General features: G+C 37.9%; 1 protein-coding gene across 36 annotated transcripts in view; it reads right to left on the bottom strand.

Moving 5' to 3' along the window:
- The window catches only part of NRXN1 (neurexin 1), a 722,710-nt gene that overhangs the window by 74,625 nt on the left and 620,755 nt on the right, over positions 1-27,330 (bottom strand). For 24 of the 36 annotated variants that reach the window (XM_042789877.1, XM_042789881.1, XM_042789885.1 and 21 more), the window contains 2 exons: positions 25,504-25,593; positions 23,733-24,052 (listed from right to left, as the gene is read on the bottom strand). In XM_042789877.1, coding sequence (XP_042645811.1) covers positions 23,733-24,052; positions 25,504-25,593 — 410 coding nt within the window. The remainder of the gene's footprint in view (positions 1-23,732; positions 24,053-25,503; positions 25,594-27,330) is intronic. The other 12 variants (XM_042789898.1, XM_042789900.1, XM_042789914.1 and 9 more) reach the window with 1 other exon arrangement.

Here is a 27,330-nt window from a genome sequence, read left to right as displayed (position 1 = left end):
CTATTATTTGTGTCACTGCAGCTAGAATTGCAAGATTTATTTAGGAACAATACTTTATCAATTGTGAAATACAAAGCATAGTCCAATCTCACAGCACATACACTTTAAATAATGTTTGACATCTCATCGTACTTACAGAAGCATAAGAACTGGTAGCCTGAACTTCTGTGGTAGCTATTAAACATTAAGAGCCCTTTTCCCTATACATTCTTATCTTTTTCATTTTCAGTGTTATTTTATTGCATTATTTTATAATGGGAAGACAATCACAAGAAATCTGTCTATGATACAGTGCTCCTTCTCATCTAAATAGAGAACATGAGTGAAGCATTTCAGGCCAGTAACAATTTTCCCAAGCTTCCACAACCTTTTCCTCTCAGTTAAAAATGTGGAAATTACTGTTTTCTTTAAGTTCACTTGAAAAAACTTCCTACTCAAATGATCCTGCTTCCATCCCATTTACTTCATGTAGAGGCTAACACTGGACCTATGTGGTTACTATTTAAGGGATCACAGAGAACACTAGCCCCAGGCTATTTGAAAAGAAAACCAAACCAAACTCAAAATCCCAAATGGATTTTATTTTATGTGTTCCAAAGGCCTTTTAAGCATCACTGACACAGAGACATAAAAATTATATCTCTTTCCCAGTTGGGGGACCAGAAACTCTAAAATGAGGTCTTTCCTTTGTGGATGATTGGCAATGGAGAGCATCTTGCACTCCTGCACTACTTTGGGACTACAGATCTTGTGGCTAGTTTGTGTGGATGGGCTACAGGGCAGTTTTGCTCACCTGCTGACACAGTCATGGCATCAACACATTGATGGCTTTGTTTCCAAGAGACATCTCTTTGGTATCTCCAGAACTCAAAATCTCATTACTGGTTGTGAACAAGGATGCTGTCCTTAAGGGGGACTTTTATTATGTATTACTAGGAAAAAATGCTGTAAGTCCTGTGCTCTGTGGAGGTAACTCTTCTCATACATGTGGGATAAAAAAGAAACTACTTGAGAGGCAGACCACATCCAAGATCATTCATTATTTGGGTATATGCATTGGGGTAGGAGCTAGCACCTAGGAGAAGTATGGTGCACTATTATGGGTCCAAAGGGGAGTAATCGTGAAGAGCTGAAGATGCACAGAAATTAAAAGGTTTAGCAGCTGAGGACAGGAGAAATATGGTGAGGCAAGCTGAAATGTTTGTGTTTCATTTTTCTGCACAATTAGCATGCCTCTCTGTGCACTGATACTAATACTCTTGGAGAAGGTTTCTATTTTAACATTGGTTGGCAGTAACACTAGAAAAAAAAATTAAGGAACACTTTGGCTTTGACCCTACACTTGAATCTCATGAGTTTAGTAAAGGATATAAATTGAATGACTGTCAAGCCTCTACACCACAGGAGAGGTGTTTCTAAAAGCATCTCTGAAGCCTGACACAGCTGCTTAGAAGAATAGACTTGTCAAAGAGAGGCCACAGAGACAGGGGAAATGCTTGATCCTGAAAGCAGAAATACATAGTAAAAGTCAAATAAGGGAAATAAATAAAAAAAAACCTTCACAAGTCTCTTGTGAAGTGGCTAAAATACATAGAAGGATTTTCAATGGCAAGTTTTTCTGCCCACATAACTAAGGAGACCAACCAAAACTTCTGCTTGCATTTTTACCCATGTAGTTTTATTCCAGATGCCTACGCACATGGCGACTCACATTACAGCACTGCAATTCAGCAGAGAGTCAGAGTCTGGTCCCATGTGAGCCTGAGGGTGCCTACTTTCCAGAAAACAGGAGTAGGAGGTACTGGAAATCAGGCTTGAGTCACGATCCCACTTGTAACTATGGGCATGATGGTTCTTTGCAAACTCTCATATCAAAGCACTTTCAGTGGTCTACAGCCATTAAGACAAATATACATTGAACTGAGCTAGCCACATCAAAAAAACAGATGTTGATTTCTTATCTGCATTTTTTGCTATAAAGATAAGGACATCTGCTCTTTAGACAAAAATGGGTGATAACCCCAAACTCATCCAGACAAAAAAGGAAAGGAAAAAAACCCTTCAAAGGTACTGCAGTCTCTGTATGTAAGCTCACTGGACTTCACTGCCATCTGCAAAAACTGTAAGGCATTACTGAAAGGGCAAAAATGATTAGGTGAAGCTGTTCAAATGCCTGGGGTTGCTAAATTCAGGTTTTTCTCATTCCTCATTCTGATTAGTATTCAAATGCACTCCTCTGCTTTGACAAGATCAATGCAATTTCTGGTGTTGTTTGAAAATGATAGCCCAGAAAAATTAAATAACATCAAATATCATGTCTTGAATGATATATATATATATACTACATTGCCAGGATTACGTAAAAGGTGGAGCATCAGCATAAACACTCAAACCCAGTATAATACAATATGGCATTTGAGGTTTGCCCAACAGCACAAAATATGTTGGGCAAACCTCAAAACACCAATTGGTGTACAAACTACTGGATAGCTAATAAAATATGTGAATAGAAAAATAAGTATTACTTAAAGCACAGTACATACAGAAAAACAGTTGCAATACTTTGCACTAAATTATGTAATTCAGATAAAGACTGGAAATGCAGTGTTGTCAAACTAAGACCAAAGCTGATGCTATGGGACTAGTTTGAAGTTCAGTCATTCGGCATGAGGTATTAGAAAGAATAAATTTAGTTCTCAACTTCAATTTACAGCTTGCAGGAGAAGCTTTCCTGCAAGGGAATACATCTCTGCCATCAACAGTGAGCCATAACGCATAGACCTGGTTCCCTGGAACACCCATGACAGAAGAAAGATTAAATCCAATAAAATGGAAGTCACCAGAACTCCCCAATTCACAGCAATTGATTCATAATCTATTATATGAGGCAAATGATTTAGAAAGGTCTCTGTTCAGGCAATGAAGAGAGTTAATATCTATAGGCTGAACTAGTGTGCACAGTTTTTCTAGATTAGCGAGGATGACTGATATATTATTTACTGTCTTGAGCATTATTAATCTTTTGAAGCTTACATTTATGTCCAAAGACAAGCTATAAAACAGAGCCTAGCAGAGCTGTTGAGACTCACTGTTTGTTATTAACAGATGACCTTCTCATAGGTCTTAAAACATCCTGAATATGCAAACTCCATCATATCAGACCAGCTTCAGCCCCACAGGAGAGCAATAAAAATGACCTGAGAAGTATTCTATTACAATAATTATTCTAGATGAAAGTACCAGCCATTTCCAAAGTTTAGGTTTATTAGTGTATTAATAAAATGTTATAGTGACAATCCTGTGAAACCACTGTTCTAGTCTTTTCTAGCACACGCACGTGTGGCCACTTTTCACTGTAAGACCCTCAGTTCTTACAGTATCTGGCACTCTTCTCTAAACTCCAGCCTTTGCAAATGCATATATCATAATCTCATTTCAATTTTTAGAAAGCTGAATTTCTAGCTCTCTGATCTGCAGAGTAAAACCTGAAAAAATATGAACTCTGTGTTGCAGATACCAAAAGACATATTTTTTTTAAAAAAAAAAAAAAAAAAAAGGAGGTTATCATTATGGCAGTGCTACAAGGGTTGCACCTAGTTTTTAATAGCATTTATCTTGAAGTACTTCTCCTAATATTAATGTTTTGATTACATCACCTAAAAAGATAGGGACTTGCTGCAGAAGAAGAACAAGGGACAAATCAATGCCTGGACTTCTGATACATGGAGAAGGGCTGATGTTTGGTCCTTTTCTGGAAAAAAAACAGGAAACAACTGCTGCAACTGCAGGGGTCAACACCATGCTGAAGGATAACTGGTTCTAGGTCACTTCAGGACAACAAGGAACAAGAGTTGTTTTCAGCACTCAAACAGAATTTTAGTCTCCATACACATCCTGCTCTGCTTTTCATTTGCAGAACTTTCCTTCTATTAGTAAAAGCACAGTCAGAAGCCAGGAAGAGCTGCAGGGTCTGTAGGGCTCTTTGTTCCTACTCCCTAACTCCTCATCTCATGTCACACGACTTGGTTTCCAAAGGCAAGGGCTTCAGATGTGGGCAGATGAGGACAGGAATACATGGGGAAACTCCAGATGCTGTGGTTCAGTGTAAACATATCAATCATGATAGGCCATTTTTGATGCATCATAACAACAGCTGTTGGGTACAATAAATTATGGTTAATATGAAAAATATATTTTCCATTTACAGAAAAAGAAAAACTATAAATTCAAACCGAGAGTCTGGAATTGCATGAAACATAATTACCTATCTAAAATACTACGAGGACAAGGGAAAAACACCCTCCAAAGCACACTGTGACCTTTCAATGAGATGATACCAAGTCAGTTATATGGCTTCTGTGGAACTCAGGGTCTCCAGTGAGGCTGACGGCACATGACCTTAACAGCTAGCTGACATTAAAAATAAAGAAGAAAGAAAAAGAGCTGGAGGATAGTAAAGTGGAACACCATTACAGTGTGTACTATTGAAGCAGAAAAAAAAATTAAAATGACACAATTCTTATATAAACAATGCTGATTGATAGAGGAGGAACAATTTAAAGCGGGAAAGATAAGATGGAATAGAGAAAGAGACTGAAAGTCAAAGGCCATGCCAGTGCCAAAACAAAACATGTCTTTGACATGGCTTTGATTTATTCAGGGAGCACAGCAACGTAACAAACGGATCAGAGTTTGATCCTTATTTCTGGCCTCGCAGCTCTTTCTTTAGTTTACTTCCTCTGTTATCACATCACCCACTGTATGTTCATCTCATCTGTCTTATCCTGAGAAGTTATCAAGGAACTCACAGCTGTGCCAGCAAGAGCCAACTGCCATACTGAGCTGATGGGTCAAGGGGGGGAACAGGCAAGCCCAGAAGTGGCTGTAGGACAGCTCCCCAGCAAATGCCGCACCTCCACGGGCACGGGCTAGGATGCCCAATTCCTCTGCCGTTGCGGAGTGGCTCCTGTGGACTCAGGCTACACACACCCCTGAAAGCCTTATTTTGGTGAACTCTGACGTTTTCCATAACACCCTTTGAAAACGAGCCCATGCCAGTCGCAATGTTGTAGTCACTAAACTGCCTTATGTGCCAGATGTTCTGGTTAAATGGCGTTCTAACAAATGAAGCTACACATCAACTCCAACGCCTACAGTTTACTTTATGTAGATGGACCTTTAAATGCAGCTTGTTTTCAAAATCTGTAGGCAAATCTGAACAGGCAATGATTAGAAATGTGTTTTTAGAGTCTTTGGAGATCTAAATCAGGCCCTCAGCTGGGAGCTGTGAACAACAGATAATGCCAGAGGGGGGAAAACGAAACTATGGGTGGATTTACTGTATGTAGCTTGATACAGTGAAAGCAGGTGCAATGACATGTCTTCATTATTACTTAATCTTTCCATCTCATAGATATGAGGATTGGGACAATGACGGGGATTGGAACTGTGGTGCAGAATACTGAACTGAGATAATCTAATTTACTTTAGTGTCTGCATCTGTATTCAAACTCAGCTGTTCATGAAGCAAAACACGAAAATACATTTTCCCCTTTTTTAAGCCATTTTTTGGCTGTTTCAATTATTTAACTAAGCTGCTCAGTGAAAATAAATGCCAAAACAGCTTTGTGGAAACCTCTCTCTCAAAAAACATGGAGCACAAAAATGTGAAGAAAGGCAGAAAGATGAAAAACTTATTTAATTCCAAGCATGGACTGACTGCATATAAATTAATCATACAACATAGGGAAGAGCAAATCTCTCTGAGATGTAATTGTGTCATGTATCACAAACCAGATTCAGGGCACATCATGGTGGAACTGAGCATAAGTGACAGCAAAGGTGCATTGCTGTGACAAATGCATTTATGATCTTAAAAAAATATATATCAAGATTTGTTGATAATTACCTCTGAAGAGAGAAAGAAAAATAATTGCAGGGTTTAACAGCACCTGCTGTCAGCCAGGCCATGGTGAAGCACTGTTACTGTCCCCCTTAAATGAGGGAGGGGATGCTTCTTTTCTTCCCCCAGAGAATGGAGAAATGTTGTAGCATCATCATGCTACAACATGAGAAGTAATGCAGGAAGGGGATCTGATAATCAGGAAGTCATAGAATAATATGAAGATTTAAAGAAAAGTAATTCAGGTAATTTATAGAGAAGAAAATCTGTTCTCTTATACTGCCAGATTTTTATTTCTGACCATTTAAATCATAAGACACTGCTTTAGCTTTTAGGAGTGGAAGAGAGCCTTTGTAATGGTACTACAATGAATATCAAAGAAAGGAATGTCAAGGGTTAACAAGAGTCTGTCACACTGACGGTCTTGCAGAGAAAGCAGGGTCTCAGGGCATCTTCACTTGCTATTTGGTATTCTCAGAAAAGATCACAAATTGCATCCAGCCTCTGCAAAAGTCCACTAGAGGAAAGGAACAGGCTACTTTGCCCTAATTTACCTAGCCTACACAGGAGCCAAGCAGGATTTTGCTCACAAATGACACCATTGTTTTCTTCCCACAGAAAAACAAACAAACAAACCAACCAACCAACCACAAAACTAACAAAAGTCCAAGTAGATAAATTTCCAGAACTAGCTGCTGCTCCCCACAACTTTTTGCTGGGGATGTGGTCATTCACAACATGCCACTTACACCTTCACCTTGCAAACCATCCCGTGGCGAGCACGGCTGTTTGAACCTGAGAGCACAAGGGGACAGAGGCTGCTGTGATCATTAGTACAGGTTACAAGCAGTGTCTACTCATGTTCCTGTTCAACCTCTTTTAAGGGAGGTAGGCTTCCTGGACACAAAATTACTAGATTGCAGCCTGAGGTTATCTTTTTCTTCCACCTACATGTTTATGTATCTTTAAGGAGGAAACTTCATAAATACTTTGCACCCAATGACTTGACATCAGGACACTGACAAAGGAATTGCTGTCATAAGTCTTTATAAAGATTTTGGACAGAGGAAGGTTCCTCCATTAGCTTTTTAAATTTTAGTGTTTGAAAACTGAAGACTTTTTAATGATTTGTAAAGGCAATTCTAGATTTACAGTGGTGAAAGTGAGAAAAAAACCCCAAACACCTTACTCTGAGCTTGAAGTTCTCAACATAACACTTTAGTTTAATAAAACTGAGTTAAAGAAGACCAAGCTGATGGTCTCGGTTAAATGCAACTGAATGCATTGGTTCCTTTGTATAAAGGAAACAAGGTATTGGCATGCTAGCCAATTTGCATTTTGCACTTGCATCTCCTCAAATCTCAGAGCTACTTTTCAGCACAGCAGGCAGTTAGCTCGCCCTAATTACTGCCAGGGAGGCCCAGATGCTTTTGTCAGCTCTTCAAGCACGGAAAAAGATTACCAGCAGACAAGCCAGCCATAGGATCAAGGATGGCTCCTAACAGGAGACTTGTAAAAAATCCGCTAGTACTTATGTTCTTTACTAAACAGAACAAATCTAAACACCTTATAAATCTGAGATCAAGCCTGATTATTCATATACAGGATTATCTCCCATGCTGAAGAGACAAATACAAATGCAGGCAATTAAAGAGAGAGTTATTGTAATGAAACCCTTTTTCATGTAATTTGGCAAGATACAAAGCACTGCCTTAAGCAGATGTAAAGACGCAGCACTGGCCATTCAGCTGACATGCCAGCCCACTGAAAGGAAGAGCTGTGGCAGAAAGATGTGGGGTCCAGCATCGCTCACAGCCACGCACAGGTTCAACTTTGTACCGACACCAGTGGCAGAGGAGGATGGGGCCCAAAGGATGCTGCTGCTTACCTACACAGATACTCTGAATGAAGTAAAAGCAATTACTATTTTCCACATTTTGAAATTACATGGAGAGGATCCTCCATTCTCTTGCAAATTGAATTTCACAAGCCTTCAAAGCAATTCAGCTTAAGCTTGAGAAATAGACTCAGCGGCAGCTCTTTATCCATGGTAGTGGGGGAGGCCAGTGATTGTTATCACTGATTTCAGCAGCTGGTTGAAGCCAGCACAAATCCCCTATCAGCATACAAATTCAATTACCTTTCCCCTCCCCCCACCTTCACACAAGAGAAGAAAAAACCCACCTGTTTGTTAGAAAATTAGGACTGCAGCTTAACCTGAAATAATTTCAGCTGTAAGATTAAAAAAAAAAAAAAAAAAAAAGACAAATGTGATTAATGCAGTTCAGGGTTCTGTGTGTTGTAAATCTGTAACCATTTACTGACTTATTTTATACAGTGAAACTTGCCTGTGTCAAACACAGCTTTTAACTACAAAGGTGGCCTCAGGAGATCCGAGCTCTCCCATGCCCTGTCTCCGCTGATTGCAGATTTTGAACAAGTCACTTCGGCTTCTGTGTCTCTGCAAAATAAGCTGAGCAACCTCCTTTGCAAAAGCCACAGAGGCACACCAATTGGAAAGCATCTGTTAAAAGTCAAATATTAGTATTATCACTGTTACTTTGTTAGGAGTATGATCCTATTTTGAGCAAAAGAACATTAGCCAATTTGAAGGGAGGACGCTCTCGTTGCCACAAAAGCTCCTTTAATGGTTAGGGCATGGCTTCACAGCGTCGTGCCCACTTTTGATGCCCTGGGGAGTGCCAGCTGCCCTTCACAAGGGGCACAGGGCTCCCGCAAGCCCTGTGTCACATCTGCAACCCCCATGCAAGTCTCAGATAACCCAGGGCATCTGAAATGGCATTAGACGCCTCTGTGTTAGGCAACCGTGTCAAGTCCCACATGACTTCGGGCAATGTTCAAGTACTGACAATATCTGAATCAGAAAATTGGTCAGCAAATTAAATGGACTGCCTGAAATGACAGGATAATATTCAGAGGAAAGAGTCTTATCCTGGTACAAATCTATTGCTCTTAATTTGTCTTGTATAAATAAACATTAACTTTGGACCTAAACCTTTGATCATTTGCATATGCCATAGCACACAACGTAGCTTGTGCTTAAAGGGGCTGACTGCAAACCCAGGTGGTTTGCTGCCACATTGCGCACAGTTCATTTGAAATTCTCAGCTCAATAGCACCTTTCTTTTTTCTTGCACAGCTTTATCTATCTCCGTGTTGGTAGCATATGTTAAATTCGCACACGTACCCTTGTTTAAAGCTTTCTTGCTCTTCCAGTCAAAACTCTGTCTCCCTAATCTTTGGTGCTGCCACCCTTAACTTTTAACTTCCTCTTTTATGCTTCAGACTCATAAGTTGGCTTGTTACAAATTTATATATGAAGAAATAGTCATTAATGTCTTTTGAAAACACAGGCTGCCTCCAACGTAGCACATGGAAATAATTTTGTGATTTACATTCTCCTCTCAACTACACTGATGCCCATAACTGAAATCAATAGAGTTGTACCACTGCGACTGAGAATTTGGCTTGATGTATGAAGCGCTCATTAAACAGGTTTGTTTGTTTAGCCAAAGTCAAGGATCTGTTACCCTTTAATTTCTGTCCATTTCTGGTGCCAGGATAATACACATTTCTGATTCAACTCTCAGAGCATATTCATTTGCAATTAAAATAAAATTTTAAGAATTTGCTATTTGGCTGCTTTCAATTGTACTAATGGCTTTTTGTCCTTCTTTGAGAAACACTTCCTCTCAAAGAAACAAAAATGTGTGAGCTCTGACAATACTAAGAAACTTGCCAGCACAGCCCATGTGAATTTGCAATGGAAGTTCATCCTCTCTAGCCCACAAGTTACAATTATGTAGATACAATGGTTTGGGTTGGAAGGGACCTTAAAGACCTCTAGTTCCAGCCCCCTGCCATGGACAGGGACACCTTTCACTAGACCAGGTTGCTCAAAGTCTTGTCCAGCCTGGCCTTGAACATCCTCTGCAAATTTCATCTTGGTCAATAGTGGCTGCAGTTATTCTGTGCGTCTTCTTGTTGCACTGGGTGCTTTCAACGGGTGTTTTCACCCCAGTTCCTAGAATGCAAGTGAAAAACCCACTGCTTCCAACATTACATGAGAGCTTTACTGGCAGCTTGGCAGAAAGGACTGACATAAGTAGCAGAATCAGCTGCTTTTATCCCAGTTCTTCTTCAAAGTCAGAGCTAGGAACTTGGAGAGAGAGTCATGGAAGTTTGTACTTGCAAAGTTATACCAAAATTTATATTCTACCATACTATGCCATAGTATTGGCAGATCTGAGGTCTACTTTTATTCATGGTTGGGTATATTCATGTCAGCACCCTGTAACTTCAGCTTCACAGGGACCGTTGTAACTATGCGATATTCTGAGAAGATTACTTTATCCTGTCTAACTTCTCATATTGTCTTCATTGTCCAAACTTCATCCTTATAAAGCAGGGCCTTTCAGCCCTTGAATACCTTCTATTCAAGATCTCTCATATCACTTCTCTCCCACAGGAAGTTAAATACAGACTTTTGTGACAAATATGGCAGCAGAGTACGTAGGAAAACAATCTGTCAATTATTCATGTATTTTTAATCATCAGGAGTGTGGTACAGCAAATGGCAAAAATGGAGGAGAGCTGAAAAAGTAATGAGCTGTCTTCTCTGCAGATCACCAGTAAATGCTCTGCCGGTCACAAAGAACCACAATTAAGAAAATGTTAACATTAATGATTAATGAGCTATTTAAAATGAACAAATCAGATTGCACTTTACATGCCCTATCACCTGTGGGTGAATTTTTGTAGAATGCAATTCACAGACACCCCACCTGGACAGAAATAAAACAATTCATTAATTTCAAATTTTTACTACAAAACAGTGGCTCAGATATCAAAATCACACCTCATGTCACATCTTAATTAGAAAAATGAAAGAAAACAGAACTCCTCCTTCCATAGAGAATGAATGAGAACTGATTCAGATTTACCTTTAGTTTAGTCCTAGGCTAAGATGGCACCGAAACAGGCAGCATTATTTCTATTTTCATTGCTCATTAAAGGAAAGACTTGAAAAGCGTGTACTTTAGCACATATTCAAAGAAAGCACATATATTTAAATGCTATCCTGAATAGGAATTCTTCTGCATACTCAGGCCCAAATGCATCATCTGAAAAATCTCATATGCCTTATTCACCAGCAATAAATTTTATAAAATTTCCTTTTACACTACTGAAAGAAAATAAAGCAATTTCAAGTATTAGAGCCAATAGTCAGATAATGTAGCATTACGGCTCTATCTTACTGTTAATAGTTGTAAATAAAATCATGCTCATGCTGTGACTTTCATCCATGCCACTACATTTTTCTCTTTTTTGACCAAGAAGGAGGTAGGGGAATGCCAACTGAGAGTTTAACTTCCTGTTTTCTTCTGTGGGCATACACACCCTCCTTATTAACTGACTGAAATACCTGAGTACAGTTTCTTTAATGTTTCTCAGGTTTTTTTTTTGTTTTGTGTGGTTTTTTTTGTTTTGTTTTGTTGTTGTTGTTTTGGTTTTTTCTTGCCTTGGCTCCATTTACCTAAGTCATATGTGTACAAGTTCTTACTTGTGAATTTGCCTTGGCAAAAGGAAAACCTGCCATTTGGTTTGTTTTGCTAATCAGCTGATCAGCATGAGCAAAGTTTGCAAATAATTCTGGGGAAACTGTGTGCTTAAAACCCAACCGTTAATTGAAATATGAGCATCTATTCTCAGAAAAGCAAAAAAACAAAAAAAGAAGACATCAGCTTATAAAAATGGCCATACCTGGTCAGTGTAAAGGTTCATTTAGCCTGGTATTCTTTCTTCATAATGTTTAATAGTGGATGCCTTGGGAAGAGCATAGGAATATGGCAAGCAGAAGCCTTCCTATAATATTCTCCTAACCTTCAATAATTCACAGCTCAGGCTTCTCACCTGACAAATCCAAGACTTTTGATATATCAGCAACACAGAGGGATAAACTTTACATAAGACAAATGGTATGCTTTGATTTTGAGAAGTCTATAGTAACTGTTGATGAATAGAAATACTGTGAAAGAAACATGTAGGCAATGCATTAGCTCTGCTGCTCACTGTTACCAGAAAACAGAATATATACCCCATAAGCTTCACTATCATCCCATGAACACAACTATTGTCCTCACCACTAAAAGCATCCTGCAATTCAGGGGCGGTGAAGTCTTCCTAGGTCATCTAGCTCATTTTACCATCAACCCAGGACTGAAGAGGGAAAACCATAATACACCTCTTGTGTTGTTCAATACCAAGTTAAAATGACCCCTTGTTGCTTCCTAAATGTTGCTGAAACTTCACCTGCTAAGATTAACAATGTTACTCAGTGTTTGTAATTGTAATTTTAATATTGCACTAGAAAGAAAATTAAATTGTCATATGGTAGAATTATCATGTCAGACATCTGTTAACTTGCTCTTATGGAAAAACAAAGCACTTTAATATATTCACAGGGTAAGCAAGCTGATGGCTATTTTTAATATATGAAGATACTAAATTAAGTGTTTTGCACCACGTAGGATTTTATTTAGAAGATCACGTCTGAAGGCTCAGCTGTCTAACACTGAAAAAATAGATAATCTCCATTTCTGTGCGGACTCACAGCACTACAAAAACTATTTTGTAGTGCAAAAGTTTATATGCTAAGGTCAGTTAAGATTACAGAGGAGGCACTGCCACAACAGATTTTCAAAGCTTTTCAGACAGTTGACTGAAAACACTGGGTTGATCTCAGCCATTTACAGATTTATGTCTAATTAAATGAATATAATACACTCAAAACATTTTTTAAACACTGGTCTTGCTTGAATTTTCAATCTTTTTTTTTTTTTTTCCAAATTTGCCTGAACTTAACAATAAATAATTTCTAAAAAATCAAGCAGAACTAGATTTGAACAAAATAGTTGATTTTCCTTTGTTCTCGTTATGTTGCTGATAAAAATGGTAAAACTGTTTTGGGTCATCCCAAATGATTCTCCCATCTATCATTTCATTGAGGAAAACAATAATTACAACCTGACCCTTCCTTTCCTGGCACTCGTGCATATGGTTTTAGCCATAACTGCCATTTCATAAAGAAAATAATACAGATGCCTTTATCTCTCATTTAATTAAAACCTGGCTGTTTGGATTACTCTAGAAAGTATTATTTCTTAGATTATTCCTGCACACGACAATTCAAGCTACCTGTATCTACATCAGTGAGAGGAAATATTATAACGTCAAGGACAACACCAGGGAAATATTTTGAGTGCTTATGCTGTTCTAGTTGCAATTGGACATCACCACAAAAATGTAACTAAAAAATTATGTTTATACACTCAAATACATATGCAAATACTTGTAATTTTTAGAAGGCAACACACATCTAGCTACCACTGCTATCCTACACTATGGCATGATATACAAAGGTATTGATAATGCTTTGACATGGATTAAATCAGTTAATTAGCAAGTCCATCACACCTAGAGAAAATACATTCAGACTGTCGTACTCCATAGCTCTAGGGGCCTGGAATTAAACAATTAAGTCTGAGTATTAATGTAAGGAATTACCAGCTTTACTGAACATATTCGGTCTAGATGGATCTCCTTAAAGCATTCGGTAAATTCCCTAGACACTGAATTTTAGTGAATTCAAAGCCTTGTGAAACATGGAGGCTGCATCTACACTCGTGTTCCCAAAATATGACCAGAAATAGACAGAAGGAAGGGGGAATATTCTCTTAGGGCTTTACACTTATTAACTCCAGCACAATTGTAAAAGTCACAAGAGAATCTGGACAGGAAGAGGAAAGTGAATGATCAACTCTTGAATCTATTAGTCAGTGGAGTCATCCATGTCTACCTGGACATCAGAATCTTACTCTTGCTGTTCCCAGCATTATCACAGCCTTTAGTCAGCACAGATACTAATGCCGTGATTTAAAAACCTGAAAATAATTTAAGATATGTCTAAAGCCATTTATTGTGACCTCATCGTTTTGGTTTTTTTTTTTTTTTTTTAGAGCATGAAAATGTCAGAATAAATGTGTTCTCTATATTTATAGTATTATGCTGGGGGCTAAGCAAAACCTCGTGCAAGCTGACGGGCATTTCAAAAACTCTGTCAATGTCTTCAGTCTTTCTTCTTGAACAGAATCCACCCACAAAATCCCCAAGATTTAGTATGTGGCTAGATTAAAAGATATAGCAAAATAATATAGTACATTATACCTTCAATATTTTGTTCCCCATGAAAGCCTTTTTTCTTCCTGGGTCTGAGGGTATGTCAGCACCCCTTCACATTGCCTTCCTCCCACATAATTTCTGCTCTTTACAGAACTAATTTTAATTTACCTGCTACATGTTCTCCTAAAACCTGGTAATTCCACTGCTGTGTTTCTAGATACAGACATAATTTTTAATAATCTACCTGAACACATCAAAGCCATTAATGGATTTCATCCTCACCCCATTGTCATCTCACCGCAGGGAAGTACTCGGTTTATTAATGGAGATGAACTGGAGGAAGATGTTATCATTTACCCCAGGTCAAAATATAAAACTAGATCTTTGATTTCTGTTTAATTGGGCAATATATTGTCTCATCCTCCAGAGGTGATTTTAAGGAAATGGTTCCTATTTCTCACCCCTTTTTTGTATGCACTTCTAGAAGAGAGTGGTAGTTAGATCCATGGGGCAACTTCAGTTCTTCTCTTCCTCAATATAGATGTCACTGGCCGTCATTTATGTTACCTCTTGGGAGAAACCGGCAAGTCTCACAGGTTTCTTCCTTAAGTCACTTCAGAGACTTTACTGTTTACCTTTGCATTAAAAAAAAATCCAGTCTAATAACTTCATCTGGCTTTTATAAGTGTGTGTGTGTATATATATATATGCTTGCAAAACCATACTGCAAAAAAAGGGGCATTTCAACAGAGAGTGATTAAAAGAAAGGAAAACTATGCAAATATATAATACATTGCTTGCATGCAAAATTATTTGTAATGGAACTACAAATCTTCAAGGTAAAGAGGATTGAGACGTAACTATTAGAAAGTATCTAAGTCTGAAGCAATGCCCATACATAAACAAAATGTGCGTGCCAACTATTCAGATGAATTGCTGAATACTGAATGGAACTGAATACTTAAAGTTAAGTTTAGCTAGCAGATTAAGTGAAATAAATCATAAAATAATTATTGATTTATTCAAGACAGACAGAGGATGTTGGTATTGCCCACAGAGAAAAAAAAAAAAAAAAAAAAAAAAAAAAGCAAATATTTTTTGAATAAACTTTCTATACTAACTTATTAACTGAACATAGTCCCAAGAATGATTTCATTTAAGCAAATGACCGAGAGTCTGTGGAACAGACGTGCTTGTATATGAAGCTTTGATTTTAGTAAGTGAGCAGAAGGGCTTCACACATGGCCATGTTTAGAGAAAACCTCCAGTATTGTATCACCTACATTTTGAAAAGCTCTGATACAGTTGCAGCCAGGTCCTTGCCAGCCATGCATAAGAGCACATTTAGAAGACTGCTGCCTGCAGTAATTAACATGAGTGCCACTTGTACATATAGCATGGAAACTCTTGCAATCATGGTCAGCTGCAGCAGCAGGACTGATGCTTTGCTGCAGTACACCTCAGGGTCTGCAGCACAGCAGCACATTTTAGCTGTGCTTTATCAGAGGTGGGTGCCTGCCTCGGGTTCCCACTACTGGGAGAAGAGAGTCATACCCCCCAGGTCAACTTACCTTTCCCTCAGCTCTGAGGAATCGTACACAAAAGAAACAGAATGTATTATTTTGTGCTTTCTGAAAGGAAATCGTGCGAGCCAAGTATGTAAAATACACAGTACTTCAGTCATAGAAATTTACCAAAGGAAACAGTGAACAAGATCTTCAGGCTTACCACAGCTCAAGTGAAAGATAAGGGGACTGAATGACTATCGCTTTCTTTTCACAGGAGAACAGCAGCTCTCAGACACAGATTTGTCTCCTGCAAGGCTACTGAAAATCATTACTGGCTCTAACGCCCAGGCCTTTTCAGCCATCCCAAATGCAGAAAAGTGCGTTAACAGCTATGTGACTGTATGGTTATGGGTCACCAACTCTGCAACAGCCTCTTGTTCCACCTGGGTGAAACAATCCCATTTCCCTATAATCCTGATGTAATGAAGCTTGTTTAGCGTGCTGGGAGGCACTAAGGGGGAATGGCAAACAGATACAAAGCATGAGCACCAAGCACGGCTTCATGAAAGGACCCTTCCTAAAAAAGTGGTTGGAAAAAGGAGCTTATGAATGTGAGAGAAATATTTCTCCAAAAACAAATCATTGGCTAAATTTGGGTGTGACTTTGCTCAGCAACCATTAGATACCATGTCTTATATTATGCAAAGGGATGTTTTAGAAATTTCACAGTGCTAACGTGACATGAGCAACGTATTAGGAAAAAAAGAAAAGCAGCATACTGTGAAAAAATGCTGGAGTCAACATCATGCTTGCTCTACATGAAAATTAAAATTCACCATATTTAAAAATTGTAATGAGTCAGAATTTGAGACTGGATAACACCAATACGGGTTAAAAAAACCCCACACAACAGAGCAACTTTGTAATAAATGAGCTTGGTCATTTGAACATGAAAGAACAATGAAATAGAAGCTATAAATGGCCTCAGATCCTTTTTTCCCAAATTTAAATTTAAACGAAACTTTGATTGGCAATCAACAATTTAGACAGGTGCCTTGACATTCTTTGGATACACTAAAATGTTGCAATTTAATTTACAATCTTCTATTTTTCCCTGTGCAAACACACTGCAGGGGATATTTCAAAGCAGTGCACAAGGCTTTAGATATATCCCACTGGCTTAATGGAAATTGCATGGTTTGGCTTCCTTTCTAAGGGGCTGGAAACCTATCCCACCTGGATGGTACTTCCTTAAACTAATCCACAGCAGAGCTAAAGACAAAGCAGCCTACACAGAAGTCAATCTTCTCTGGACTGTGTATTGCAGTGACATGAGTATCATTGTTGATCAGCTCCAGGCATTTTTATGCTTGTAGTTTCCCAAGCAACTGGCTAAGATTTAACTAGTTAATAATACCCTTCCTCAACACATGCTAACAACAACTAACAGCGAGTCTTATCTTCTGAGCTTGACACAAAGCTCTGGTTTTAGAGGCGAAATTCTCCAGAGACTATAAAGCTAACGACAGTCACTATTAGGAGTTCAATGGCAAGGCTACATGCACAAAACCATGTATTTCTTAAGTAGCTAACTTACACATTAAGGACACTGTTATAGCATCTATATATATATAAATGCCTTGGGATAAGATTTTAAAAAACATTGAAGTAATACAGAAACATTAATGAGTTTGAGGGAACTTTTGAAAACCTCATCCTAAGCACACATAACACTTTGTTTTACTTTTTAATCTTTCCTTTTTAAACACAAACCAGGGGAAAACATGTCTCTGCACTATGCAACAGAAGACCAGAATGGGCACCAGAACTCACTCATTTTGGCTTCTCTGGGAGCTTAATGTCCTTGAAATCTTTATGCCAAAGACAGATTTGACTGATTTGGTCAAGGGTTTCAATATTTATTAAGAGGGACACATGGACAACCACGCGATCACATAAGTCATACTTGAAAACAACAAACCAATGAGACAACCCAACACACAAGTGTGCTGAATGCTGCTTTTTGAAAGCCACCATATTTTTATAACTTCAGTACTCCAACTGAAGAGCCAATATTCAATATTCAAGTACTTTCCAGGAGAATGGGAAAGTCAGATGTAATCTGGTAGCAGGTATTAAAAGATAGGTAGTGAATTTTAGTGTTCACTGTATCCTATTTCAATTTTTGAGAGATTTTACTTGAGTGTCAGTATTAACAACTGTGTTTTAAAATAATTAATTGAATTATTAAAAATCAATAGAAGAAAGTATACTTGCATAGTATGATATCTTAAAAAAAAAAAAAAAGGGCAGAAAAAGGGCGTGGGTTTCATGCACCTCACTATTTTTCCATCTACCTGCACTTAAAACATGAGCACTTCCACAACTACCATATTTGCATAGAGATCGTACTGCAAATGAGATTTTCCTTAACACTTGAATTCCCCGTGTTCTGCCATCTAGTGAGCATGCATGGGGGCTGAGGACTGTGCTGCTGGAAGCTATGGGATTCACTTTACACTGGTGAGCATCTGTTGAGTCAAATCCTTGTTATTTACCAGACCCCTGGGGAAGAGCTTTGCCTACTGGGGCCGATGTACTGTGGACCAGTTGGTGTGAATGTCTGGAGGAAGAAGTGGCACCAGTGCAGAGGCGTGGAAGGAACCCAACCCCTCTGTGTAAGAACAGGCACTGCAAAACATACAGTGGATAATCTTAAACCAAGATGGGTGGAAAATACACTTCCTCCAATTATTTACATTGATTTAATGATTTGTATGTCTCCATAAAGTATATTAACATTTACTATTCCATGTAAAGGTCATGTACTCAACTACCATCATTAAAATTGAACTCTTTCAATAGAAAACACCGGTGTCTTTTTCAAGTGCTCATTTTCATTTAGCAGGTGAAGATGCTGAACCAAGCCTGTCATTGTCCCTGCTACAGTGAATAGCTACAGTGAATACCATTTAAATCTACTGCTTCAATACATGTAAAGAAACACACCCTTCACCTGATGTATGCCCTCCAAGGCAACTGACCAAATTTCAGCTCATCAATTTAATATGAAGTCAATTTAATTCTGCTTGACCAAAAATCAGTGCCTATTGTTCCAAAACATGCAATCATCTCACAGTATATTGCAATTGCTGGTTAAGTGGCTTAGTGTTATTGATAAGAGCCCACTCTGATGAGAACAAAGAGAGCTGCCAGAATCCCTTATGAAAAATAAAAAAAGCTATTTTGCACACAACTTTCAGAAACGGTTTCCAATGCGTGACAGCAGAGGCTTCTCTGTGGATGGGTTGTCATAATCAAAACCTTAGAAACAGATGAGAAATGAGCACATTATTCTTGATTTACTATCACTTAATTTATGATTTCCAGTTAATACAGATCCACAAAGCCATGCCAAAGAGATACTAAAGGCCTGATTGTGCTATCCTAATTCAAGCAAAACCCATACTCAAAGTCCTTTTGAAGCCTTTCTGCTTCTGCCAACTCTTGCAATTTTTATTGCAAGCCTTGCAGTACTTGATGTTTTGCTTAACATTCTGGATCCTGGAGTTATACAACATGTGATTCTCCTTTATTTTCAATTTTAAAAGAAGTTTATTGCCTTCATGATTGAATAGAAAAACTCGCAAATGAGACTTTTAAAAAGTGTAAAAAATAAAAGGGAAAAAGAAGAAAGAACTGTAACATTTTGCTGAATAACTTCATAAAGAAGATGATATTCTTAGACTAAATTTATGATTTCTGAGCCCCAGTGCATACTTACAGCTCGCCAAGATTTAGCAACACATAGCTGCATATTTTCACTTAACATAAATCCCGTTCTTGTAACACTTAAGGTTGGGGATTTCTTTTCATGCTCATAAAAGTATGTAAAATTTTAAGACTCCTCCTGTCCAGTGGGGGGGGGAAACAAAGAACCTCCCCCCCGCAGTCCTCTGCTACTGTGCCAGTGGCCATGGGTTCCCCCAAGTGTCAACGGCAAAGTGAGAAGGAGGGAAAACCTCTCATCGACCACCCAACTGGTGTCAATTTTGCACCAGCTGCTCAACTGGGACAAACTGGGCAGCCCAGTCCTTAAATTGCCTGCTTCAGAGCCTACTGTAAGCTATGCGGTGATCCTACAGGACAGCTGAAGCTTGGGGGCTCCTATCTGAAGAGCCTGAATCAAAAACCAGGCAGTAAACTATCTCTCCCACTATGGTTGCAAACCCGCACGTTGCTTGTTAACACTGAAACAGCACAATGCTTTCTTTATTTCCCTCTTTCACCTAATTTCCCTTTTTTTTTTTTTTTTTCCCCTCCTTACCTGATATCTTTTGTTTATTCTGTAATCTATTTGAGGCAGGGGCTGTCACTTCCTATGTGTTTATGCAGTGCTTTGCATAAAGGCTGACAGCTCTAGATACCATTATAATCAAGGTGGTGGAGGGGGGAGGGCATTTTTAAGGCGCTAAGGAAAATGAGGCATTCACCTACCATTGACATTCAATAGGCTTTGAGTACCTTTCTCCCCTTTGAAAGATCTACATTTACAAGTATAATAATTAAGATGTCTGTCATCACTAACACATCCGTTGTTAAAATACGACACAGCCTCCAAGTAAGGAAAACCTTCGTTTAAAGCAGAGTCACTGACAAAAACCTTTTCTTTTTTTTCAGAAGCACTAAGACCTCATTTGTCTAAAAACATGCACAACAGTATTCAACATACTTTGTGGAAGTATCATGTCTATCTTGTATCATATATTGCATTAGTTAGATATCTGCTGAGAAGCACACACTCCATCAATTTAAGCACTAACATTGTAGGTTTTTTAAAAGAACATTTTCTATAAATAGAGATTTAAATGATCTTCTTTAAGTATTGTAATCTTTAATTGAATTCAATACCTCTGCAAATGAAGCAAACAATGTCTGACTGATTAGATCATTTGCTTCTATTTCAGACATGTATTGGTTTGCAGTAATGTAAGGCTTTTTCATTAGCAATTGCTGTTCAGCTGCATATTTTCTTCAGTAACCTAATTAATGCTAGAAAGGTAACTTTTCTTCTTGTGCATTACAGTATGTCAGCGTAGTTGACACTCTTGCAGAGGTTATATATAAATAAAAATCAGCAAAAAATGTAAAGGACAAAAATGAAAGGGAATACAGAAATTAAAAGTAGATTTTTCCAAGCGATGGTGAGTGCCTTCATCTCCCAGTGACGATGGAAAGTGATTATTCAGCACCCTGCAGGACAGACTTGTGGGAGGCCTATGGGTCACTAGCACAGAAATTATTACATGCAGGTAAAATAATAAAACGGGTATTAATGAAGATAAGAAATTATGTCCTTAATTTGATTCAGTAGTTTCCTAGGTCTGAGTTTGTTGCATGTATAATGTAGCACATTGCAGACAAATTTCAGCCTTGACTTTGGGATGTTATCAATCTCTTTAAATCAAATCACAGGCCTGATTGCAAACTGCGATCCAGTGCAGTCCCTGACTAATTAAGTGTATAGCTGTAATGACAACACAGATCCTACCAGGCAGGATGTTTAGACATAGCTGAAGCAAACCACTGTATATTATTAATGGCAAGAAGGGCTCAGTTCTACACACAGGATGCCATGTGCTGCAATGACTCTAGGACTGAATGCTTTCCTCACAAATGTTGACTTCAGGCTCTTAGATACCGAGTTTCAGATGGGCTGCATCAAGTACTTGCATCAGCCAGGCTAAGAGGCCAGAGAGGTTGACTGGAACCTTCACCCTCAAAATGTGCTTTGGCGAGATGCTGCACACCCCTGGATGCTCCTGGAGCTGGCCTGAAGCTTGTGATGGTGGGACATCAAAGAGCAAGTGCTCATGGTGCTTTGGTGTAGCCACGTCAGTCAGGAGGGGATGAGGGAATGGCACAGTTGCATTGAGGTCACTCTTCCACTGGCAGTGAGGTGCTCTAAAAAAATCGTGTAGATGCTCTGATAAAGTTGTTAAGGGCCACACCTTATTTCAGGCACCACAGTCTAGAAACAGAAGATCTCTGGAAGATCATTCTGCCTGACTGTTTCCCCTCTTCAGAAAAAATTACACCTCACCATAGTTGCTAGTTTAAGAAACATTCTTCTTTCCCAAATATGCCATTGTAACAGCTCAAAAAAAAAAAAAATCTTAGTGGCTAAACATCCAAACATCCAAAGTGTGTAAATCATACTGGGAAATATTCCTGGAAACCAAGGCCAACTGACAAAGCAAACAGCAAACCTATACCAGTAAACTCCCATAGCCACCTTATCATAGAAGGCATTAACTGGGAATGGTTCCCATGATGTTCGTCCTCCCACATTGTTACCTGAGAGAGTGGTAGAGGCCAAAAGCATGTTGGGAACTGTTAGAGCACTTTAACTTGGTTTAATGTTAATTTAGTAGCATTAATTTAGCCCAAATTCTTCCATGCTGAGAGGATGTCCTGCACTTTTAGATGCAGATCTCCCTTGCGTAAATTTGATGAAGCCTTACATTTCATTGCTCCAAATTACTGAGATCAGACTAGCTGGATGATAAAATGGAAGATACTATTTAAAACAGAATTAATAACAAAGAAAATGTATTGCCCATTTAATAAAAACACTGTAGCTTAGTACAATCATTATTAAAAGAACTTCAACTACAATCAACAACGGATGCTATTTTTGAAGACAGCTAGTTCCACGTATCTGTAATTGGGTTTTAGTTGCCCTACCCCTTTTTTTCCCCTTTGGATTCTCATGAATTTTACATAAACAAGAAAAATTCCTAAAACATGCGTGTGTTTGGAAATACAAGTCAAAATGTTTTTTTAAAAGCTCACTTTTAACTTAAATATTCTGCTTCAGCTTATAAAATAATATTTGTACAAAAGTGACAGAGAAGCTGAAGTGCCAAGTTTGATGCCCCGATCAAATTCAAACTGTGAGTTGAGGTTTTACACAGAAAACAGGCAACTTGACCTCAGCTTCCCAATCTAATCAGCATGTTCTCCTCCATTCCTGAGAAAATTAACCTCATTCATCACGTTGTGCTCCTGTTCCTCCCTACGGCTCATGATGCTTTCCTTGCTCCTTGTCCTAATTCTGGATCTCAGACTGTAGCTGTCATGGCTTGATGGCACAGTGGGCACACAAGCAAGCACGGGAACCAAGTGGACATAGAAAAAGCTTTTAGCAGTGCACCCGTTTTTGTTTGTTTGGTTTGTGGCCTTTTTTTTTTTTTTTTTAATACAGGATAAATATAAAATAATCTTCCCTGCCACAGAAATGTCCTTGTAAGTTTTAGGTTTTTAAAGCACAAAGTCTGAATGCTGTTGCTCTGGGTATCCACAAGATGAAGGTACTTAATTCACTCACCTGTTTTTCCCCCTCCTTTTCCTGATAATTAAATTCCCCCACATATTATACAGAGATCCTGACAAAACCTGAAAGCTACTAAATATATCACTAAATTCATGAAATGCAAATAACCTCAACAAACAGTAAACAACAGCCTCTGACTTGGAGCCTGAGTCTCCCAGGGTGCAGAGTGCTCTTAATTCCCTCTGCTGCCACTGCTTCTTATGAGGAATTTTGCTCAAGATGATTGATTGTGGGACTAGAGAAAGTGCTAATTCCCTCTTTTCCAGACTCTTCCAACTTTTTGTCTTCACCTCTCCTTCCTTTTCCCTCTTCAAACTGGGTCTCTTTTCCCTATCTCATGGATAAAGTCATCACTTCATTTCATTATCTCTAATTCCAGACACCCTGCATTCCTACACTGAAAATAATCAATATAAGCCATCAAAGGAAGAAAGAGTATTTAAAATTATGCATCACTATAAAGATGGATGACAGGGCAATAAAATTCAGCACAGGAAAAATCTGAACTGGTATGCTTGCATAATTTAGAAAAACAGCAAAGTCCTTACTTTCCCTCTAAATGCAGGTCAACACTGCATCCATGAACAACGTACGGTACAGAACTTTTATCTGTAATTCATGCATTTTTTCAACAAGAAGAATTTCATCTGCAGAGTGAATGTGATATTGGAAGCTGCACTCAAAGACAGGAAAATATTTTCAAAAGACAAGGAAGCTGACTAACCTGACCAATAGGTTCTTTTGTTGGGGTCTTTCCTCTTCTTGCGGTACTCGTGGCCAAAGTGGTGGTTGTTTCCATGACTGATGTGGACATCTCAGACTGCATGGCTGTGGCTGTGGACTCGGTTGTCATAGAGGAAGGCACTTCACCAACAAGTCTCACATTTCCTTCTATCACGATGTTGGCATCATTTTCTGCTGCCATATTCAGAACTTTCAAGCCATTGTAGTAAAGACCAGAGAGCTGGCCTTGGAAAGGGTGGCCACGTTCCTTGCCTCCAATTTTTATGGTAGCTTGGCTATTGAAGATTGTGAGCTGACGCCCTGTGAAAATAATATTATATACATGCAAAAATGTTGACTGTGAACACTATACTCTATACGAGTGATAACAGATTGTCATGGGGTGAATAATGATAGCAATAAACTATAAGAAAAGGATTTGACTCATAATTCATTGCTTTTTAATGAGGTGTCCATGAAATGCATAAATTCTGAGGGCATTTGCATTTTTCTTAATTTACGACGTTTTGAGTTTGTTGGTTTTTTTTTTTTTTTTTTTTTGCTAAAAGGCCAATCAAATAAATTTGCAAATGTGTTTAGAACTACAAATGATACTCCTCTCCCTTTTACCTGAAAGCAGTGTTAAGCTTTTTGGTGTGTGTCAAGAATGCCAAGTTTCTAATTCCTTAAGATTAATTTTTCTTCAAGTCTGCCGACATTTTAAAGTGTTTTCCACACAATATAGCATAAGGCCTATAGCTTTAAGTATGTACATGTGAGTTTATGTATGTATAGACATATTTGAATATGTATATACACACAGAGAAAGTTTATATATATGCCAACAAGTCACTAGGTCAAGTGAATTTTAAAGAATGTGTTATGCAGTTATCTGTCATATCTCTATATAAGTGAATAAAATATTTACATTTTTAAATAAATGTTTCCTTTTTGTATTTAAATGTTTATTTTCCTTCAACATACACACTGAAAAGAAACACATGGTTCACAATGAGTATCTCAGAGGCAGATTCAAAAATAGATGTCTGATTGGCTTTCAGCAAGGCTATCAATTAAAATAAAAGATTTTAGATGTAAAAGCGGCTTCAGAAATGATACACATACCAATGGAGAAATCATGGCACATTTCCATTAAACAGAGAAATCCTCAGCAACAGTACCACTCTTAGTAAATAGAATAGTCACTTTAGCAGATTGGTTTCTGCTCACAAAAAGCATGCACACAACTTTAAGTTCTGTTTTAATTAGTGTTTGTTCCAAAATCCCCTTAGAAGGTTGCAAACGTTAAAGGGACTTCATTTTGATTGGCAATTCATATTGCCCACTATTTAAGATACCTACAGTTTAAACAAATTTTTTTTTCAGGACCATAATGAAGATATCGTAACTACATATATTTTTAGTTAATAATTTAGATGCTGGAACATGTAATATAATCTATGAATGATTTATAATTTTTGGTTAATGTTTGCTATGAGTACCTTCATAGATTGAGTTAGTGGATTATATTTAACAGTCCCTTTAACCTTAAGTTAACAGGGTAAGATTATTAAACAGCTGATACTTCTAGAAATGTATAGAAATTATTATACAAGGTATGCAAATATTACTCTATATTTTACTTTTTAAAATTTGTTTTTAATTTAGTTTTACTGAAATTTATTTTTTATGTTTATTAGTGTTACAATGAAGTACTACTTGGTTATGTTCAAATTATTTTTTTATTTGAAGTTTTAATCAATGTTTTTTACCTTTGTCGAGTAGCCATTCATCAACTACTCGACCAAGTCGATATGGAATTCGCTGTCTAGCAATCGCCAGGCGCTCGTTATCATTGTTTCCTTTAAAGTTTAAAGAGACATTTCATTGGTTAAAATCTGTAAGGTCAAAGGTTAAAAGTTAATACTTAAAGATTGAGCTATACAGTTGCCACATGATTTTTTGAAATTTGGAATTTTAAAAAGTGCTACCTAGAACATTTCATGGTTCAGACTTTTCATTCATTCATTTATTTTATTTTAGCAAACAAAATTATTCCTATGTTAATTGAAAATTAGAAATCTGCATTTGAGCTAGGTTATTAAACTTATGTTATAGACAGACCCAAAAAACAAATTTAAACATCATCGAATGGCTTTACAAAAAATGATCATTGACCTCAGGGTTTTGTCTTTTTTGATGTTTCTTATTAACTAGTTAAACATGTTCAGGTGAAACAGGTTTAAGTTTTCAAAAGACATCCAACCTCTCACTCCAGGTTAGTCATTTAAAGAAGAAGAACAACACAACTCTTAATCACCATCTAAAGGCACACTTACTTCTGCTGTCTAGTAATAGACCTGCTGTAACTTATTTCCTAATCAGAAAAAACACATTCTTCTTCAATTCATTTAAATAAATTCCAGAGATTCAAATATATGGTACAGAACAGACCAGGGTATGCACCATTTGTACATTCTTATAGCACACGTTGACAATGTCTTGAAGGAACACCAAGGCTTTGACAAAAGTGACTTGCTGAAAGGTAGCCTGGTTATGAAACGTGGAAGTGCTTTAAAATTTAGCAAGAGGCCATGTGTAGCTGCATTTCATAAATTAAAAACTAACCAGAACTCGGCAGTGCAATACAAACACTTGTCATATTTGAAAACTGTATTTATTTTCAGTCTGTGCAGAGATCTTTTACTTCTTTATATAAAAAATGAGGTAAAATAAGGCTGGTACACTCAGAAAAATATCAGACAATGAGGAATAATTAGCAAATAACTTCAAATATTTATTTCTAATTATAACTTTTTGTGCTTGAATGATATAGGTGTGATCCCTCAGAAAGCCATGCTTTCTACTTAAAACATTTCTTAGGAGAATGGTAAACCTAAATATTTCCTTCAATGTACAGGTTTTTGATGGCAGTAGTATTTTAGACCAAGGATACCTTTTTCTTCCATTGTTCATATTAGTAAAGAACCTGAGAGATAAGAAATGCCAGATGAGTAAAAAGCTGTCATTCCTAATTCAGGTCTGAATCCAAAGTCAGTCTTACTAGCTCAAACATTCATACTGTCTTTCACTTCAAAACACACCAACAAACCACATCCTGTATCTGCAGTGGAAATGTAAGTACAGGATGCAGTAGCCCACACAGTGCTCAGAAATACATTTTCTTTAGCTAGGACCCTACTGCTAATTAGCAAACCAAAGTATTATCCAAAATCAGAAAACCAATGTCCTAGTTTGTCAGACAATTATCCCCACTATCAGCTCCACAAGATATAACAAGCTTGCAGGGAAGAATCGGTACCATAGCCCCCAGAAATAGAAAGAGCAACAGCTTCTGTGCCAAAAAACATGGTCTTTTTATGCAAATACTTATTCTGCAATGACATGAATTGCTACTTTCTGTGTTTCACATCTTCCTCATTTCGCTTAACATGGACATAGTTCACTATGCCAGAAGCTGATATATTTTCTTTTGAGAGGATGTCCTTTTCCTATTCACTTTCCAATATAGAATCATAAAATGGTTTGGGTTGGCAGGGACATGTGAAGACCATCTAGTCCAACCCCGCTGCTATGGG

Source organism: Tyto alba, unplaced genomic scaffold (genome assembly GCF_018691265.1).
Source record: "Tyto alba isolate M040663 unplaced genomic scaffold, T.alba_DEE_v4.0 Super-Scaffold_16, whole genome shotgun sequence".
NCBI lineage: Eukaryota > Metazoa > Chordata > Aves > Strigiformes > Tytonidae > Tyto > Tyto alba.
The sequence above is the reverse complement of the archived record's forward strand: the minus strand, read 5'-3'. Positions and strand labels throughout refer to the sequence as shown.